This window comes from Chanos chanos, chromosome 15 (genome assembly GCF_902362185.1).
Source record: "Chanos chanos chromosome 15, fChaCha1.1, whole genome shotgun sequence".
NCBI classification, from domain to species: domain Eukaryota; kingdom Metazoa; phylum Chordata; class Actinopteri; order Gonorynchiformes; family Chanidae; genus Chanos; species Chanos chanos.
In genome coordinates this window covers 17,783,539-17,805,421 of record NC_044509.1, presented here as the reverse complement: position 1 = coordinate 17,805,421, position 21,883 = coordinate 17,783,539, and the positions used below count along the sequence as shown (strand labels likewise).

At 44.5% G+C, this 21,883-nt stretch overlaps 1 protein-coding gene across 1 annotated transcript; it reads right to left on the bottom strand.

The window, feature by feature from the left end:
• Window positions 1–2,197: 2,197 nt before the first annotated feature.
• On the bottom strand, window positions 2,198–3,647 carry agtr2 (angiotensin II receptor, type 2). The gene has a single exon (XM_030792799.1). The coding sequence runs from the start codon at window positions 3,633–3,635 to the stop codon at window positions 2,538–2,540; it is 1,098 nt and encodes a 365-aa protein (XP_030648659.1). The 5' UTR covers window positions 3,636–3,647; the 3' UTR covers window positions 2,198–2,537.
• Between the last annotated feature and the right edge of the window lie 18,236 nt (window positions 3,648–21,883).

Below are 21,883 nucleotides of genomic sequence, written 5' to 3'. Positions count from 1 at the left end.
CGTGCTGAGCAACCTCTGGCACAAGAATTTTCTACGGGATGAATAAAGTTCTGTCTTATCTTATCTTATGACCCTGAACATGTTTCATCCAATCATCATTCAGGATTGTCTACAGAGTGAAGGGCGGGGATGGGATGATGTCATATATGGGATTGGATTTAGTGAAACACTGGGACACGGATAAAATCTTAAATGACTACTAAGTGGCTAGCCACTGCATTCTACAACTGTTAACAGTTTATAGACAGCTAAAGGTTGACATCATTTCTTACATTCAGAGTTTGCATTTAACTTTGTTAGGGTTGTCCAAATGCTTAGGAAAGGTGCTTCAACACTTCCTTTCATATCTCCTTTAGCATACGTCAAGTACGGATTCCCATTCTTGGGATTTCAGACTTGCTAAGTTAAGTTTGGGAGTCCAGACTTTGTGTGAAATGGAAACTTGACTCCCCAAGTCCACACAAGTCACCTCCTGATGCATCCTTGGTAAAACCCACAGATCGAGAACACATCTGGTACTTCGGCCATGACTGATGACATTTCATAATTCCATTAGAACGCAAGTACAGAGAGGAACGCATATTGAGAAACGGGTTTTGGGTACACTGGACCATCCTCTAAGAAAGGAGACAATACCTTCCCACAATTCCCTGTGGCAGCAACATTTAAAGCAACGCCCCATTCGGCCGTTCACGAAAACAAACGATCGACATGACCAACATGAGACGTTTTTAGCCAGATGATGTTTTTAATTCAACATGTTTGAAACTTAAGAATGATGATATGTACAGCAGTAGCAGTAACATGTTATGCCTATCATGCATAAATTTAACAATTATGTTCATACAATCATACTAACTGGGATTCATGTCATTAAATGTGAGTGGACAGGAGGGTGAGCGTGAGCAACCATTCTCAATGTGACAACCATTTCGTTTCACTGCTGTGACTGGTAGCCCAAATGCCTGTTTTATTTCAATGCCAACCTTGGTAATGACATAATATTTTTCATCGGGTTGTCAGCGTTATACAGCCTGCATGAAACAACACGGTAAGAGCACACAGGGCGACGTATCTAAGATGCGCTTTTAGTCGTCTGTCTTCGGAACATCGTAGTTTCACCATGACAGACCTACGTCAATAACATCCGCCGTCGCTTAATTACGTAGCCTAGTGTAAGATAACATCTGCCGTCGCTTAATTACGTAGCCTAGTGTAAGATAACATTTACCGTCACATAGTTCCATAGCCCAGTGTAAGTGCAGTCGGATTCTCTCAGCACCGCGGTGGTCTTTTCCTAAGTCCTTATGAATTCTCCTTTCCAGCTTTCCTTGACCTCGTGTCGTTTTCCATCAAGGTCAAGGAAAAGTGGTTAGGAAAGGAGACAGGACATCATTTTTTTTTTGCTATTTGACCATAGACCTGGTTACAGCCAGCCTAGTTTACCAACCACTCCACTTCAGGTTTCAGCTTCTCTCATCAGTTAACCACCAGCGCATGTTGTCAAATGGATTTTTTTTAGCAAGCACATCAGCTAGCCCTGCTGGAATATAAAAATACATTTATGATTCCCCTTATTTATAATTTATAATTCCTCATTGAAATGTTATCCCTCCCCCTATTTCTGTGAGCTTCTGTCTGTTTTATCCTGTTATTGTAATACACACTGACTGACAAAAAGAAAACCACTGCTGGACTTGAAGAATCTCAGTTGATTGACGGGTCTCTGACAGATGATTCGACGCGTCAACTTTAAGGAGGCAGCCCTACCCTTAGGTAGCACACAGAGCTGAGGGGTCAGACCAGGACAGAGTTCATCTTCCCGCTGGTTCTCTGTTGGTTTTTTACTGACTGTCCATAAAGTAAAATGATACTTAAGCACTTTGCCAAAGCACTTTATTAATTCAGCATTTAACATGGAAGACATTCAAGTCATTTTTGTATGGTTAATTTTCTTATGTGAATGAAGGTGGCTTTTCTGTGTGTAGAAATCTGTGCAGAACGTCATTAATCATTTCCACTTTATTTAAAGACATTAATTAAATCAACATTTCTAATCCACAGACAATAAAAACACAACAGACAACATAAATATACTTTTCTCCAGATATCTGCATATTGTATATACAATAATGTCCATTTAGCATCACTGTTATAAAGTGACATGAGACACATTAGCAGTCGTAGCTCAATAGGCGTCACGGTGGCATGTATTTAACTGTGTTCATTCTGACAAAAGGCCTTACAGAGCATAATGTATACGTTATAAACATCAGCTGAATCTTCATAAATAAGAGTAACAGTAACACAGACTGTCACAGACAATAAATGTCTTATGATGATGCACAGTGAGGCAATGAACTGTCGGCAGAATTCCAACTGCCACATTAAGCACGGTTGGTCTGATGGCTCTGTAAGAAGTCTCACGTGAACTGTATTAGAGAACATGAACTGGTCCTGCAACAAAGTCTAACGACGTCCCTTGTTGCCTTAGACCTTTATGCTTTGGCCTTTGTTGCAGTTTGGCCTCCCCTTCACTAGGGGCCACTGTGTTGTGTGAGAGTCTCTAGCGGTCCTGGCTCTCTCAGGTCACTGAGTTTCCTGGAGAAGGAGCTGAGACGTGTGCTAATGGAGTCCCTCTTCTGCGTGAGACGCGGCGCTCTCTCCTCGTACAGTCTCCACAGCTGCTCGCGGAAGTGGTTCCCCACGAAGCAGTAGAGGAAAGGGTTAATGGCACTGTTGGAGAACCCCAGACAGAGAGAGAGAGGCAGCAGTGTGCTCAGTGTCTGCTCCATCCAACACGTATTCTGCACACCGAACGCCCCCAGGGCCCTCACCAACGTCAACACGTGGAAGGGGCACCAACACAGGAAGAACGCCGTTACCACGGCAACAACCATCCGCAGCACGCGGTCCAAGTGGGCGGAGCTTTGCTCTATGTGGTTGGGCGCGGCCAACAGGTGCCCGGCGATGCGGCCGTAGCAGGTCGCTATGACGACGAAGGGCATGAGGAAGGCGAGTACGTTCTTGGCGAGGTCGAGAGCGGCGCTCCACCGAGGGTCGGGGTAGAGGATGACACAGGCGGTGACGTTGAGCTCGGGAAGGTGGCGCGTCTCGCGGAACACTAGCGTGGGCAGCGTGCTGAGGGCAGCGATGACCCAGATGGCACCGCTCACCACGCGGGCGCGGCACACGCTGCGGCTGGACTGAGAACTGAGCGGGTGTACGATGGCGCGGTAGCGGTCGACGCTCATACAGGTGATGAAGTAAATGCTGGCGTAGACGTTCAGAGACAGCAGACCCCCACAGAGTTTACACATCAGAGTGCCAAACACCCAGTTATAGTCCAGACTGTAATACACTGCCCAGAACGGAAGGCTGGTCAGGAACAGCAGGTCCGACAGCGCCAAGTTCACCAGGTATGTGTTCGCCACCGTGCGACGGGCCGAGCCCCGACACAGCACAAACACCACCAGCACGTTGCCAAGGAAACCCAGTATAAAGATACAGCTATAGAGAGTGGGGATGATGCTCTTCTGGTACTCCGTCGGCGATATGGAGTCACATGACGCGTTGGTGGCGTACAATGATGACACATCGGGTGCGGAGAGATTAAGGGTGTGGTTCGTATCCATGGCAACAGGCTGATTTCAGGTCGTAATTCTGGATCCAGCCCTGAGAGGAAGCACACAGACAGAGAGTTTTCAGATGAAAAATGACACTGTCATTGCTATTCATTACGTCCAGACAGTACAAATGGCTAAGTGCCATTTCCAGCAGAGTTCAAGTCGTTCATCATCTCTGCCTCTGAGTCTCTTCCTTAAATAACAGAAAAATAAAATCTCCTCTTTCACCTGATCGGAGGAAAAATAGTAAAACCTTCTGCAAGACGGCAGGAATCAGCAATGTCTGAAACAGCCAGGGTGCACTGAGCAGCTTTTCGGCCCAAATACAGAAAAATTCTTCTGATGACGGGGGGCCTCGCTAGCTAATTAAATCATGTTTGTGAAAAAATAAAAGGTCTTAGTTTGTCATTGACAGAACATTTTTCCCAATGTTTAAGGAACTGTTCAACAAACATCCAAACTGCTGGAAAACAGCTGCGGGGCAGGCGGGGGGGGGGGGGGGGGGGGGGGGGTTTGTTGTATAATTAGGACCATGGACTGGAAAATGTAATGGTGACACTGAAGGACAGGCACTGGGTCCAGTGGGAACTGTAGTTCAGAGAGCTGGTGAGAGAGAGAGAGAGAGAGAGAGAGAGAGAGAGAGCTGCAGAACCCGGTGTGGATGTGTAACGGTTCTCTACGGGGGGGGGCTGCACATCTGGGCTGCTTCGCTGCACGGGCGGAGTCTCTGGACACGCCCTGTGGCGCTCAGGTCGAGCTCACGTCCCATGTGGGAAACTTGAGCCTGAGAATCGGCCCGCTCTTTTCCAAAAAGCCTGGAAACCCCGCAACCCCCTCTCCCATGTAGGGGGCGTAGCAGGGGGACGTGCTGGGTTATGTAACTTCGTCATAAGAGGCTGTTCACCTCCAGCGGAGTGGAGTTATTACAGTCTCACATTACTGCCAAGCCTCTACAACAGGAGGAATCTACATCTAAAAAACACAGCCTGTTAACAGTATGGATAAGCATGTTTCTGACTCCAGTTTCATTATTTTTACACTTGACAAATCATCATAATATCATAAACATAACCCTTCATTTCATACAGACTGTTTCAGGCAGGGACATTTTTTAGGCTTGCCGTCAAAAATCTTCCTCAGAGATTGGGCGTTTGACAGATTATTTTTATTTCATTATTTTTATTTTGACAGATTATTTTCATTGCATCATTGGTTAACCATGCTGTTATTTACAGAACTCATCTGTTTGGCGCCTTAACTCAGAGGCCTTTCCTAGTTCAGATTAACGTCCTAAAACATGCACTCCAGACGAGCACCTCAGCTGTGGAGAGTAATCCATGTCATATTTCAAACTCAGCAAGCATGAACAGTCAATTTGGCCTTCAGTGTCCTCCATACACACAGATACACACACACACACATTCTTTCTCTCTTATCACAGACACACACACACACACACACACACAGTTCACTAGTTTTTTTTTTTCTTTAGGCGTAAATACAGATAAATCTTACAGTCATATTTTATGCAAACTTTACTTAAGCAGGAAGTCTCACTGAGTCTATTCTGAGGTCGACGTGACCAGACCCAGAAAACTGATAAAACTGATGTCCATGTGCTAGAAGACAGATTAACAATGTAAAGACCACACGAGATCCAACCATCCGTTACCAGGACACTTCCCAGAGCTCTGAAATTATATATACAAGACCCCAGTTGAGTTACATTAGATAAGATCATATCTAATGTAATGGTTATATAGAGCTTGAGGAAGTTTGTATATTTTTGCTTTTCCTCTGGCACTTCACAGAAACATTTTTAAAAAAGATTAAAAACAAGAGGCTCAAAAATTTGCCAACCAATGAGCTTAAATCAGCCAGTAATTAATATACTTTATGCTACATATAGTCATTCCAGGACAGAATACGTCAACATATATAAACCCCTGAGAGGAGTGAGGGAAAGAACCTTAACGCTTTCTGATGGATGTAGAACTCTGAGAAGAGTGAAAGAAAGAACCTTAACGCTTTCTGATGGATGTAGAACTCTGAGAAGAGTGAGAGAAAGAGCCTTACCGCTTTCTGATGGATGTAGAACTCTGAGAAGAGTGAGAGAAAGAGACTAAAGGCTCTTTGATGAAGGACAGCAGGTCAGTGTTTGTTTCCTGTCTACAAATACCTTTAATAGAGTCCAGGTCCAGTTTGTGGTTCTGTGTGTTCAGTAGAGTTTGAGTCCAGGTCCAGTTTGTGGTTCTGTGTGTTCAGTAGAGTTTGAGTCCTGGTCCAGTTTGTGGTTCTGTGTGTTCAGTGGAGTTGGAGAAACAGAAGAGTGTTTCCGTCTCAAAACAACGCAGAATGATTCGTATCATCTCATCCTTTTACAGATGACACACCACGGTCCTGACTGTGCAATAGCAGGAGGTTAAAGTCAGCTCCTCCAGTCCGGGAGTTCTCACTCTCCACTCTGTACACGTGTGTGCGTGTGCGTGTGTGTGATCGGACTGGCAGATGACGGATTTTCTTCCATGGTTTTTATGCTCTCTGTGGCCCATGGGGACAGAGAAAGAGAGAGGCAGAGAGAGAGAGAGAGAGAGAGAGATTTGACTCTGTGCCAGTTCTAGGGGCCTAAGCTGAGTTTCTCGTCTCCTCCACTGGTGCAGGTCCCAAACTGGCGTAAAAACACACCGGCCGCCTGGGAGACAAAATCAAATCAAGATGTGATTGAACCAGATTCTGTTTCCTAATTAAGAGCTAAGACTCTGATTCTCGCGCTTACTGTATCTGAAGATCCAGTTTCATAGGACACGTGTGTGTGTGTGTGTGTGTGTGTGTGTGTGTGTGTGTGTGTGTGTGTGTGTGTGTGTGTGTGTGTGCGTGTGTGTGTGTGTGATACATGTTTGTGTACACGTGCGTTTGATGTTAGACAAACATAAATCACACACATTAGTTTGTGAGGAGTCATAGGTCAGAGGTCAATCTCAGACATGCTGTTTAAACACTGATTGAGGTCAGAGTAAAAAAAACTCTAAAAACAGGAAATTGAATCTAAGATGTCAGATATGCATGAATCACAGCTGTCTAATGTTACCGCGGTAACAGGCCTTGCTGACCTCTCCCAGGTCAGGGGCAGTAGCATCCTAAGCACATCTCCAGTATCTCTAATGAGCGTGTTAACGATGTTTCTGCCAGGCACTGGTGACGCAAATGAGTTCCTTAACGAGTCTGGTAACGAAGGCTATGGAGTGATAACAAGATGGAAAGGATTGGAGAATCAAACTGGAATTTGAGACCAGGGAAGGATGATGTTATTATACAGAGAAAATGAGTGTGGAAAGAGAGAAATGAAAAATGATATTTTAGCTGTAGGACCTAACCTATAATGGTATATTATGCATATATCCTGTTTTTCCAGTTTTCTAAAAAAATTTGATTACAGGCATGTTTAACATCAGACCAGTGAGTATTTCCTTGACCAGTGGACATTTTCTCTCAGCGGTTTATCGATACTGTGAGTACATTCCTCTGTTTATTTCAGAGGGGCGACCTTTCCCCCCGGGGCGCGTGACTTCCTGTGTTGAAAACATAAACAGGGCTTTAGTGAGAGACGACTGTAACAGACAGTGGTTGTGAGCGATACACATCAGAGTGTCAGTAAACTATCCCCTACGTCCCCACTACATCCTGTGCCCAGCCATTCATCAATGTGACAAGACAGGGAACAGAAGGAGAGTAAGAGAGAGAGAGAGAGAGAGAAGGAGGCAGAGAGAGAGAGAGAGAGAGAGAGAGAGAGAGAGAGAGAAGGAGGCAGAGACGAAAATAACAGAAAAAAGGAATTGTTTTCTTTCGGACTTTGCTGGTCTGAGTGTAGCGTGGTGGAGAAAAACACAGCACTAAACACACATCTGTCTCCATTCAGTTAACACAGCGTGGGAGGGTGAAGAGCTTTATGAAAAGCTAAAGGAAACATGTGCTTGGCCCAGTGCTGGTTTGTTTGTGTACCCAGTTTTGATGACGAAATGGGCTTCAGAAGCTGCAGACTGGAGGTGATGCTGGCTTTGTTTGACCAGAGCACTGTGCACTCACACAGCAGCACAGGAGGCATTTAGCCCCCACCTGGCCTGGACCAGACCCACTGGGATAAGAGCTACTGGAACCAGACCCACTGGGATAAGAGCTGCTGGGACCAGACCCACTGGGATAAGAGCTGCTGGGACCAGTGCAGAGTAAAGCTGATGGGACTGAGATCTTCTCAGAGTGCTCTGCATTCACTGGGCCTAGCTCTCTGATTCGTTTATCAGTGTGAAGGCTGCTGTTCTGATTGGTAGAGCCATGTTCAGAGTGCCAGACAGATCCTGTTTGCAGTTGTGAGCAGCAGGGCAGCGCATGTAACCATTATCATACTGAAGTACCTTTTTCAAGCAGTTCCACTTCACTGGGGCATTTTTCATTTTGGAAACCTCTGACCCCTGCTCCACTACATTTCAAAGGAAAATAATTCCCTCATGAGTCCACTCTATTCCTATCATACTTATCACTGCTCATTACCGTAGAGGAAAGTTTGAAATCCAAAACATGTGATGTGATCAGGGGCGCTGGAAGCAGGGTCCCCCCCCCTCCCCCACTTTTAGCTCTCAGAATACCTGCGTTAATCAACACCGTCCACGTTACGCCAAAAAACGGAGAGAGGAGTTAACCATTGCAGCAGTAACCATGCTGGTATCTGATGTACAGTCTCGTTGATTTGTGCAGGTAGATATATTTCTGTCTTTAGTTCTGGCTCGTAAGCGAGGGAGCTCATAGCCAGCCCAATCCACACTGTTTCAGGATTAATGTTTGACTCCCTGTTATGATGTCACTCCGTGCCCAGTTCACAAGGTACGCAACCTGATAATGTTTAGAAGGGTGAAGCTTACACTGGCTGTGCAATGTATTCTGTTGATTTGGGAAATCGCATGTCGGCAAACGCACTTGGATACCTGCCCCCGGACCCCCCTACAGGTGTGGGTTCGCCCCCTCTTCTTGCCCAACCACCTTAACACTCATTCCACCGCCGCTGGATGTGACCTATCTTCAAACAAACCAATCAGAGCGCTGTGTGAGTCTAACAGGCTGACTGACAGTTTGAAACTGATGAGTAACCTGATGAGTAACCTGATGAGTGCCCTTCACCAGTGGTGGTTTTGACATCTGCACTAAACTGACTTGTGTCCTCTGTATCAGACTCATGTCATATGCATTACATTTTCTTAAGGGTTCTTTTACAGCATTAGAACCTTATCACTGTACACCCACAGGTGAACACCGACAGATTAACACTCACAGGTCAACACTCACAGTTTAACATTCACAGATTCACAGATTAACACTCTCAGGTTTACACTCACAGGTTAACATTCGCACGTTTACACTCGCAGGTTAACACTCACAGGTCAGCATCTACGGATTAACACTCAAAGATTAATATTCACAGATTAACACCCACAGATTAACACCCGCAGGATAAACATGTAGCCTAGCCTATAATTTAACGTCCATCTTACTGCTTCAGTCTGTTCCTCAAAAATAGCCCTGCTGGCCACTGCTCAGTGGCGCAGTGGGTAGCGCTGTCGCCACATAGCAAGAAGGTCCTATGTTCGATTCCCGGCTGGGCGGCCATCTGTTGAATTTGCGTGTTCTCCCTGTATGTGTGTGGGTCCCCTCTGGGAGCTCTGGTTTCCTCCCACAGTGCAAAGACATGCAGGTCAGGTGAATTGGAGACACTAAATTGCTCTTAGGTATGAGTGTGTTTGTCTGTGTGTCTGCACTGTGATGGACTGGCAACCTGTCCAGGGTGTTTCCCTGCCTTTCACCCGCTAAACGTTTGGGATAGGCCCCAGCACCTCCCGCGACCCTAGGATAAGCGGCTCAGAAAATGAGTGAGTGAGAGAGAGCCTGTGTCTCTAATGCCTGCGTCCTTTACTTTTAGACATTCTCTTGTCCATGGCTTTCGTTGGCCATCTCACTGCTGTGCATTACTTTTGCATTAGTCTAGAATGTTAATGTGCATTTACTAACTTGGTTGTGATTGGCCAGTGAGCCCAGTCCCGGAACACGCACACAGCACGCTCTCATGCGCACCCCAAATAACAGGCACACAGAGAGGGCCGGTAAAGATACAGACAGGGCTGGTAAAGAGACAGACAGGGCTGGTAAAGAGACAGACAGGGCTGTTAAAGAGACAGACAGGGCCGGTAAAGAGACAGAGAGGGCCGGTAAAGATACAGACAGGGCCGGTAAAGATACAGACAGGGCCGGTAAAGAGACAGAGAGGGCCGGTAAAGATACAGACAGGGCCGGTAAAGATACAGACAGGGCCGGTAAAGAGACAGACAGGGCCGGTAAAGATACAGGGCTGGTAAAGATACAGACAGGGCCGGTAAAGAGACAGACAGGGCCGGTAAAGAGACAGACAGGGCCGGTAAAGATACAGGGCTGGTAAAGATACAGACAGGGCTGGTAAAGATACAGACAGGGCCGGTAAAGAGACAGGGCCGGTAAAGAGACAGACAGGGCCGGTAAAGAGACAGACAGGGCTGGTAAAGAGACAGACAGGGCCGGTAAAGATACAGACAGGGCTGGTAAAGAGACAGAGAGGGCTGGTAAAGATACAGACAGGGCTGGTAAAGAGACAGACAGGGCTGGTAAAGATACAGACAGGGCTGGTAAAGAGACATAGAGGGCCGGTAAAGATACAGAGAGGGCTGGTAAAGAGACAGACAGGGCCGGTAAAGAGACAGACAGGGCCGCTAAAAACGCTATGGATTTTTTGGCAACCCACTGGGATTTGTCCCAGTATGCCCGACGGCCAGTACACCACTGTTACACACACATTACACACTAGAGATAAAACGGTTGTAGACCAAAATGATCATGCTTATCAGTATTATTGCAGTATAGTTAAAATGTGCTGAAACTGTTCAAAAAGTACCGACACACAAAGTTTTATATTGAAAACCACCAAAACATTAGCAGCACTAAGCACTTTTTTCTGCATAAACATTAAAATAATAGAGCTTTTACTGTTATTGTTGCTAAATACCCACAGCAAAAGAAGGTGATAGTCTAACCTACATCTGTTCTGTCCGTTGAAATGAATTAACGTACAATAGTCTACTTGGTCTTTTATAGATTATATTACTTTCTCAGGCTACAAACACACTCTAAAATGAAGTGCAGATACGTGTTTTTAGATGTAAAAGTTAAGCTACCTGGTTCAACATTCCCATGCATGGCTCCAGTTGCTTAAATGAGCTTGTAAGAAAGAAGTTAATATCTGAGTGAGGGCGCTAAGGATGCATTATTCATCGCAAATCAAGCACAAAGTTATAGTAGTTAAGTAAATAAGTCGTAGTAATAGAAAGCATGTAATGTCAACACATAGTAACCTCCCTGCCCACACTAACCCGACTAAATTTGAAAACGCATAATTATTTCTCCGTTTAGCCTTTCCGTCCACACTAGAGTAGTGTAGTGTACACTCGTTCTCAAAATGTTGTCGTTGGGATGCGAAAGTTTTTAAAAACGTAAAGGAAAAATGTCATTTTCATGGACATAGCCTAAACAGCGTTTTTAGCCACCGAAAACAATACTTTTCGAAAACGCTCTCTGAGGTGCATAAAGGTGCCGGGTTCGCACTGTAACGTGGACAGGAAAAAAGGAGAGTTTCAGAAACAATGATGCTTGGTTGCCATGACACTGGTAAAAGTTTGTGCTCCAGTGCTCACTGCCTTCTTCCATGTTTTCACTGACACAAAACAAACCCACGCTGCATCCTGCGCCTGCATCTGGGAGTCTGCAGGTAACTTTGGCTGATGCTGGACTGTATTTTACGTGAGTTTCTCAAAGTGGCTGATCGCTGCAGTAATCAACCACGGTTTAAACGATAATTAAAATTTGAAAGGGTAATACTAACCGCCAGGTATTTTACCATGGTTTATCGTGAAACCAGTAACCGTTTCTGTCACACACACACATATTTATTACACACACATAACACAGACACATTACACACACACACACACACGTATATATATATATATATATATATATATATATATATATATATATATATATATTACACACCCATTACACGCGCATACACGCATGTTACACAAATATATGCATTATACACACAAGATACAATGACACAGCACGCATTATATATGCACATACATTACACAAACACACTTTATACATGATACAACACATACGTTACACACACACACACACACACACACACACACATACAGTAGACTCCTAAAGCCTAAAGACTGTGTTGCTGGAAGTGATGAGTGAGAGATGTGTGTTTTCCACAGCTGCAGTATAAGTGAAACCAAATGTATTTCAGATGTTGTTTTCATGTAGGCTGTTGTCTTTAATGAAATGAAGTACAATATGAACCATGTTCAGCCTCTGTCATGCAACACTCTACCAAACATACGTTCTCACACAACACTGCACACGCACGCACACACACACACACACACACAGTACCATACACACATACACACACGCAAACACAAACACACACTCACAGTACCACATACACACACACACATGCGCAAACACACACACACACACAGTACCACACACACGCAAACACAAACACAAACACACGCATTCCCTTCACAGACGTGTCACACACATATGTCCAGGAGACTCATCCTGTTTGTTTCCAACACTCTGACAGACATGGGAAACTTATGAGTGATGTGCACATGTGTGTGTGAGAAAAACATTTAAGAAATATTTTAAAACCGCTTTAGGAACATTTCTCTTCTCTGGTTGCCACAGTAGAGCCAACTGCTGAAATGCACAAACAAAACACACACACACGCACACGCACACACGCACGCACACACACACACACACGACTGGCCCAAAAGATCCAAGGAATAATTGAATGTGTAAATTTGATATTCATGTCTATGGAAATTTGATACTAATGTGTGCAGAGGTTTGATATGAATGAGCAGGACTTATGTGACATGATATGTGAGTGAGACGTGACACAATGCTCTTTTGGATGAACTGTGATACATACACTCTGACACTGTTCAAATATGAAATGAGTCACACAGTCAACTGCCCAGATGTCCCAGCTTCCTTAGGGTTAGCTTAGGGTTAGTTTTAGCCTTTGGACAGGGGCAGAGATACCCTCATCTTGGCCAGTATTTCGTCAAACAATCTAGGCCAACGTTTCCCTGTCCTGCAGCCAAAAACCCACCTACAGCTCTGACACACACACAGCTCTGACACACACACAGCTCTAACACACCTACAGCTCTGACACACCTACAGCTCTGACACACCTACAGCTCTGACACACCTACAGCTCTAACACACACACAGCTCTAACACACCTACAGCTCTGACACACCTACAGCTCTGACACACCTACAGCTCTAACACACACACAGCTCTGACACACCTACAGCTCTGACACACCTACAGCTCTGACACACCTACAGCTCTGACACACCTACAGCTCTGACACACCCACAACTACAGATATTATAGTGAACTGCTGCTAATGTCTACCTTTCTCAATTCTATCAATTCAGAGTTACTACTACTACAACATAATTAGAGATCTAAGTGCATCTATACAATATATTCCACTGCCCCCCCCTCTCCAAAAACTCCACAGCTGAATAAGGAAGTTAGACTGAACAATTTGTTAGGGCGTTGGGAGTCTTATATAATTAAGGAGTGCACTAGGGCTACACTTAGAATAGACTTAGAAAGTTTTTCTGTTGTTGTTGTTGTTGGGGTTTTTTGGTTCTGTAGTTTAGTTTTAATTTCTTTTGTTTTTAAATCAAAGTTAGCAGAACAGAGAAAGAGGACAGGAACCAAAATCTGCCAAAAGAAAATCACGTTTTGAAACTCACTGCATCGACACAAACCCACAACACTAACTAAAAGCACATAAGACCATAAGATCATTGCGAAACCAATGTGTTGACCAATCACATGGCTGTGTTCCTGCTTCTGTTCCAACAGTGAGAAATATTAGGGCTTAAATGGGCTGGCATTCAAATACTTTCAAAACCTGGATTTACACTGGAAAAACTTTGTGTAGTGTTAAAAAAAACTGCCCTCAGGCGGATGGAGCACTGGCCCTTAAAAACATTGTGTTCTCTCAATCTAAACACATCCTCACTAATGAGAAAACTGAAGTCAAGAAATGATGTGTGAAAAGATGGACAGATCATGAGAATGGTAGCTGGGAGAGAGATGGAGCGAGAGAGGGAGAGAGAGAAGGAGAGAGAGAAGGAGAGAGAGAGGGGGAGAGAGAGGGGGACAGAGAGAGGGAGAGAGAGAGGGGGACAGAGAGAGGGGGAGAGAGAGAGGGTGAGAGAGGGACAGAGAGAGGGAGAGAGAGAGAGGGGGAGAGAGAGAGGGAGAGAGAGGGGGGGACAGAGAGAGGGGGAGAGAGAGAGGGAGAGAGAGAGAGGGTGTACACAGGATGCTGATATGGGGGAGAGAGTCTAGGGAGCTTTTAAAACGTCACACGGTCAGAGGGGACGTTTTAAAAAACATCAGTTCCTCACCATCAGCCAATGGATATGGAATGTCCTGTAACCACGGAAACCTCTGTGCAGAGCCCTGACGACCCCTGGATAGCAACAGGCCAGATAGACAGCAAGAGAGAGAGAGAGGGAGGGAGGGAGAGAGAGAGAGAGAGAGAGAGAGAGAGAGAGACTTTCTCTGAACTGCCAGAGTCCTATCCCTATATAGCAGTTGTCAGTCACTGCAGAGAGAGAGAGAGAGAGAGAAAGATAGAAAGAAAGAAAGATAGAAAGAAAGACAGATAGAAAGAAAGAATGAAAAACAGAAAGTGTGGGCAAAGTTGACAGAGTCCTGATGACCACCATCCCAAAGGAAGCACCATTTCACTCTCTCTCTCTAATAATAGAGTGGGAGTGTGTGTGTCTGTGTGTGTGTGTGTGTGTGTGTGTGTGTGTGTACAGTTCTTTTACACATCCCCTGTGTACACACACGGCTCTGAGAACCAAAGACTACAGTTAAAAACTATATAAACATAGTCATAGTGATGACATGAATCTCACACACACAAAGATATGCAAACATAGTTATTTTAAAGAAATCTCACACTGATACTCAGCACACACACATATACACACATGCACACACATCTCTCCCTCTCTCCCTCTCCCTCTCTCTCTCTCTCTCTCTCTGTCATCCTCACTGTACATATACTGCATTATTACTCCAAATCTACCTTATAATGCTGCTAGATAAACTCTCTCCCAGAATGATTTCAAATGAAATTTGAAATGACAAAAAGGCTGATGACTCTCTTGTCTTTAGAGTCACACACATTACAGACAGACAGGTGTAAAGTCTGATGCAGACAGACAGGTGTAAAGTCTGATGCAAAAACACACATTACAGACAGACAGGTGTAAAGACCGATGTAAAAACACACACATTACAGACAGACAAGTGTAAAGTCTGATGTAAAAACACACATTACAGACAGACAGGTGTAAAGACCGATGTAAAAACACACACATTACAGACAGACAGGTGTAAAGTCTGATGTAAAAACACATTACAGACAGACAGGTGTAAAGTCTGATGTAAAAACACATTACAGACAGACAGGTGTAAAGTCTGATGTAAAAACACATTACAGACAGACAGGTGTAAAGACTGATGTAAAAACACACACATTGCAGACAGACAGGTGTAAAGTCTGATGCAAAAACACATTGCAGACAGACAGGTGTAAATGACAGACAGGGTGTTGTCTCAGGCAGACACAGTCGGGCATGAGGAGTAGCTGAAAGCAGTGCAGGGTAAAACTTTCATATTTCTAAAAGTTCACTGTCATTCAGCTATTTTCTAGATCTCCAAACTCCACATACACAAACAGAAGCTCAGAGAGGAACAGAGAGTGGAGGTCAAGACCGTAGCTTCCCCTGTCATATTATTTCACTAATGATTCGCTCATGATAAACTGGACACAATGTACCCTCAACCTGTGAGTGAACACTACTGCGTGCACACACAATTCAGTGTCCTATCAGAGCTCTGCTCCAAGCATCCAGCAGTGCCTTGACAGGGCTTATTGTAGATACAGTGGTAGTAAAGGTTAGAGGTCAGTATGATTGACAGGGCTTATTGTAGATACAGTGGTGGTAAAGGTTAGAGGTCAGTATGATTGACAGGGCTTATTGTAGATACAGTAGTGGTAAAGGTTAGAGGTCAATATGATTGACAGGGCTTATTGTAGATACAGTGGTAGTAAAGGTTAGAGGTCAGTATGAATGACAGGGCTTATTGTAGATACAGTGGTGGCAAAGGTTAGAGGTCAATATGATTGACAGGGCTTATTGTAGATACAGTGGTGGCAAAGGTTAGAGGTCAGTATGATTGACAGGGCTTATTGTAGATACAGTGGTGGTAAAGGTTAAAGGTCAGTATGATTGACAGGGCTTATTGTAGATACAGTGGTGGTAAAGGTCAAAGGTCTGGTGACATCATGATTGAGGGTTTGAATCCTCAGCGTGACAGCTCACTGCCAATGTGTTCCTGAGGATCTGAACTCCAATATTACCACAGAAGTCTGTGTGTGTGTGTGTGTGTGTGTGTGTGTCCTCTGACACAGAGAGTAATAATCAGAAGTGGGTCTGAATGAGGTGGACATGGATGGACTGACACATGCAACAGACAAACATTTTTTTGTTTTATATTTGTGAATTCATACTGACATTTTTTCTATTACATTTGTGAATTCATGTTGACATTTACTGCACTTGTGAATTCATACTGAAATTTTTAACAGTAAAAAGGCGTGTGCAAAAAGACACCAATCACCCACACATACCACAAAAACACTTTGTTGATTTAATTGAAAGAATAAAGCAGATATGTATTGCCTTGAGGGTTTGATATGGAGCATTCACCTCAGAGTAGGACAACCTGACAGTGATTCATTTTGCTCCTTCTCTTCCATTTAGGAATAAAAACTATTCACAAACATCCATTATTCAAACAGTAACAGTAACACTTAGCCTGTTTTTTACATTTAGGACACTATTCAAACAGTAATCTTAAGCGGTTTTAAAGTTAGGACACTTCGGTTCTTGATCACTGGCTCTGCTGTAATGAGATGAAGTCTTAAAACTCTTCACGTAAACGACAACAACCCTCATTTGTCCGGTCATGTGGCATTTGCCCAGTCATGTGGCATTATTACAGAGGCCTGAGCAGACAGATTACGACAAACTCACTTCCATGTCCTGATGCATGCTCAGTAATCCAGACACAGAGGTCCCAGTAAAACTGGATCAATTCCTCTGGACGCAAAGCTGTGTGGGAGAAACGTCTCACCACTCATCCATGTGACTTCGTCATGTGACTTCGTCATGTGACTACGTCATTATGGAGGCGGATGAAACAATGGTCTCTTATGATGTCACATCCCTCTTCACGTGCGTTCCTGTTGCTGAGGCAGTGGCGGTAGTCCGTACGAGATCACAGGATGACCCCAACAACCCTTAGCAACGGGACCACCCTTAACACTGACCAGGACCACCCTTAACACTGACCAAGCGTGTCTGCTCTCGAAGCCGTGTCGTCAACCCACCTACTTCACATGCAAGCAGCAGTGCTATAGGCAGAATCATGGGTGCTCTATGGGTTCACCAGTTTCACTTATAGTCGCAAACCTGTACATGGAGGAATTGGAAAACAGGGCTCTGATGTCCTATCAAGATGTAGCCGTTGGTTCAGGTGTGTGGACGACACCTGGGTTAAAATGAAATCTCAGGACTCACCACATTTTACCGATCACATTAACTCTGTGGACAAACACACCAAGTTCACCAGGGAGGATGTAAAAATGACAGGTGAGCCTTCTCAGTCTGTGAAGTTGCGGTTGGTGATGGGGGGACATTTGAAAGTTGATGTGTAGCATAAAGCATGAGGAGGCAAATCCATGGCTCGTGAGCCATGCGACGCTCGGGGCTGTTTTATGGGTGTTTTCGGTTGAGTTTTAAAATATATTTCTGATCAATCAAAATGCATTTGAATATTTGGCAATACTGCCAATAAATTTGCCAATATTTTTAAAATAAAAAATAATGTTGTCGTTGTGCGACTGATAGGAATCTCCTGCGAGTCATGCGAGTAGCTACTCTAGCCTAGCCCAGACATTAAAGAGACCTGTGCAGAAGCAGAGGTCTGTTAGCCAGGCTAGCGCTACTGACTCGCCATGGCAGAGTCAGGAAAACATAAAGCGAAGCGCAAATTTGAAGAGGAGACTTCACTGTTGCATTTTAAAACTTCAAACCTGGCGCGCCAACTTCAAGTTTCAAGTTTATTTAGAGCCCAATATCGTTGTTTACAGTCTCAGAGGGCTTTGCATGCCACAACAATCAAAATCAAAACAGGATGGAACCCCCTGACTTAATCCTCATGGCGGGCCAGAAAAAACTCTTCAAAAACCCAAAAGGGAAATGGGAAAATGGGAGAAATCTTGAGAAGGACCACAGAGAGAGGAGACCCCTTCTTGGCCAGACAGGTGTGCAATAGATGCTGACCCAGCGGGCAATTACAATTTCAAGTAAATACAGAACACAAACAAAGGGGATGGCGATGCTGACAGGAGGCTGACAGGGGGATGAAAGATGAAACCACCAGGATGGATCAGTCCAGAGGGCAGGAGGCGTCAGGATCACTGGTATCTCAGGGGTAGCACATGTGGCGAGAGAGAGAGAGAGAGAGACATTGTTAGATGTTCATTTCCACATAATGGTTAAGAGAAAATGTGCATCGTGTGCTGAGCGCAGGCAGGGACTCCAGCAAGACTAGCTATTTCAGCATAGCCAAAAGTGAGAGCTAGAAGGTAATACGGACATGAGGGCACTATGGGACACAAGGTGGCCACCCACTCCACCCTCAACAAACCTGAGTGAACATGTCAGAGTGGGGGGGCGACAGCATCCAAACATCCCAGTTCACCAAACATTCTATGCCCTCCAGATCTGCTCCTTTATCTAGTAAAGAGCTGTTAACAAAAGGCTTGGCTAAACAGATACATTTTCAGCCTTGACTTAAACATAGAGACTGTGTCTGAGTCTCCAACATTAATTGGGAGGCTGTTCCATAACTGTGGGGCTCTGTAAGAGAAGGCTCTGCCCCCTGCTGTAGCCGTCACAACTGGAGGTACCAACAAATGGTCTGCACCTTTTGATCTAAGTTGGCATGGTGGATCATAAAAGACCAGGAGTTGGCTCAGGTACTGTGGCGCAAGACCATTTAGTGCTCTATAGGTTAATAGTCTCTCACTCCACGCTAATATGGCCCAGGAGTTTCCCAAAGGCATTGAACTTCGCAAGCACAAGGTAAACAGACAACTCAACTGAAACACAGTTATATACGGATCTTGAGAAATGCCCGTATTTCAGCATTGCTTTGGATGAGTCTTGCAATGTTCAAAATAAGTCACAGTTAGCAATATTGGTACGGTCTGAGTCAGAGGACTTCACAGGTTGGGAAGAGCTGCTTGACACCGTTAAAAGACAGGATCTGTGGCATCCACCTGAGAGATAACTGTTGAGAGGTCAAATTTGCAATTATCAAAACTAACAGCAACAACCACAGGCAGTGCACCAGCTATATTGGCTATTTATTATGTCATTAGGCCTATAAGTTACTGTTGCTGTTGTAGCGTGGTCATGCATGTCATGTGCGGATCTTTGCTAGCCGCAGGGTTCGCCACCCCTGCCATACACCAACACATACTGATCAGTATTTAAGGATTGACTCTCATCATCCACTGGAGCACAAACTAGAAGTCGAAAGCGTCCCCACATTAAGCAGGCTCTGGGTAAGTGTGTGTTAGAGTAATTTTACAAAAGACACTCAGATTCTCCAAAGTCAAGGCAGGTTAGTTTATTCTCGCAGCGAGGAGACCAATCACAAAGCAATACAACCAGGCATCACAGTTGTGAGTAGTCTGTCCTCTCTTGTTCGCATGCAGTATTTATCCTCTAACAAAAGCAGTTCATTTGGACAAGGCGGAACTTCATTATAATATTTAATATTTGACACTTCTGCACACGGCGTCTTGCATGTTGGCGCACGATATCTTATATTTGCACATGATATTTTTAATTCGGTTGGTCATACTACATGTCTACTGTCTGAAGAACATCCTGTGGTTAGTTCGCTCATCACCATCTGTGAAGCGCGTCTAGTCTCAGTTCTTCACGTGTCTCAGTTCAGCATCCCGAGTTGAACTTTTGCTGAACTCTAGTAAAACATGATCATGGCCCTATTACATACAAAGGAATAACATATTTTTCTGACAGTGTGGTTTCACTAACTGGGTATTTGTCAAAGCCGGGAAGACGCCCATACAGTGCTCCAGCCGATCGAAGAGAGAAGGACAACCACTGTCTAAGTGTAAACCAGTGGTGATTCTGTATGTGGCAGGAGTGTCGAAACAGTGGAAACCCTTATATGCCAAACATCGCGTCACGGTTGCTTTCAAACCCCAAAACACGCTGCGCCAGAAATTGGTCCACCCTAAGGATCGGGTCCCCTGGCCCAAACACAGTGAAGTGCTGGGAGGATTACCCTGAATTGTACATTGGGGAACTAAACAGACTCTGGCAAAGTGGATGGCACAACACAGAAGAGCTACCTCATCAGGCTGGGATTCCACACTCTACACCCACCTACAAGCCAGTGGCCACTCATTCAAGGATGTGGATGTGTACATCCTGAATAGGGAGGAATGCAGGTCTGAACAGGGAGTGAAAGAGACCATCTATGTGAAGAGGGAGCAACCATCCCTGAACAGAGGAGGAGGAGGTCTAAGGCCCTGTTTACACCTTGCATTAAGATCCGATTTTGGTGATCCGATCACAAGTGGACAATTCAAAAGTACAGGTCTAAACGCATCCAATGCGCATTGAGGTCGCATCGAGATCCGATCACTCAGACCACATTCGGAGGTGGTCTGGACCGCATATGACCACATTCTTATAGCAGTGAAAACGCGAATGCAAACTCGACCACATTGAACGACTGCCTACTCAACTAACGTCCTCTGCTTATGTGGAAGTACGAACTCATTCACATATGTACACATTCGCTTGCCAACGGCATGATATTAAAGTGTGACAACAGGCAACAACAACAACAGGCAAAATGGATATTGGTTTGATTTCTTCTTCTTCTTCTTCTTCTTCTAATTTCCAACAGACTAGGCACGGGAAGTGTATTGATGCCTTCCGCCGAACAAAAACAACATTTAACTTGAAAAAGCTTAACGTGGCTTAATGTTCCAAAACTGCAATCAATGATCACAAAATTTCCCTCGGACATGTCTTGTCAGAAACGCCTCCTCCTGCCAGAAAATCAAAATTGAAATCCTAAGAGTATGGTCGTTGCCTCAAGTTAAGCGTTTTCCTCTCCATGGGCACCCATTTTAACGGGAAGTAGGATCTGATCTCAAGTGGTCACTCGAGACACGGATTCTAAAGCCAGGTGTAAACAGACATACTTAGAGCTGTCCACTTGTGATCGAATCACCAAAATCGGATCTTAATGCAAGGTGTAAACAGGGCCTGAGAGTCCACCTTTTGCCATCTTACAATTCCATGATTGCAGCTACTCCCCAATCTTTTGTGAAAAGCACACGTGGCCGTTGTAATTAATGGACACAGCAATTTGCATATGAAACCTTTTGTCAGTTTTATGGTTATGCAGTGGTGCTGGTTTCAGTCACTGTACTGTTTATAAAGTTGGGGATACTTCCAGTCAGCTAAGACCTACAAAATCACTTTTATGAGTGACAAAATGCTTCTGTCCAGAGGAACTGATTCAACTTACTGGGAAACTCACTTATACATAACTTCACAGATTCACCTTCAGAAATTGGCCACTCTGTGTGGAGCTGAAAATCCAGACTGCACTGCAGTTCCTGTCAAAGTGACCCAATATACAACAGACATAGTCATTTTCACTCTCCTCTTACTTAGTGTGTCCGCATAGCATTTTTGCAGCCTGCACAAGGCCTTCCCAGAAGAGTAGACAGGTGGCCTCCATTTAGAGGGTCATTCCAAACACAGTCCACTTAATAATTCACTTCATTATTTATAATTCACTTTATTATTCTTAATTCACTTCATTATTCTTAATTTGCTTCAAAACAATCGGAACTACCACCATAAAAA

What these genes read in the sequence shown, in the direction of transcription:
- agtr2 (XM_030792799.1), bottom strand. Translation starts at nt 3,635, where the DNA reads ATGGATACGAACCACACCCTTAATCTCTCCGCACCCGATGTGTCATCA.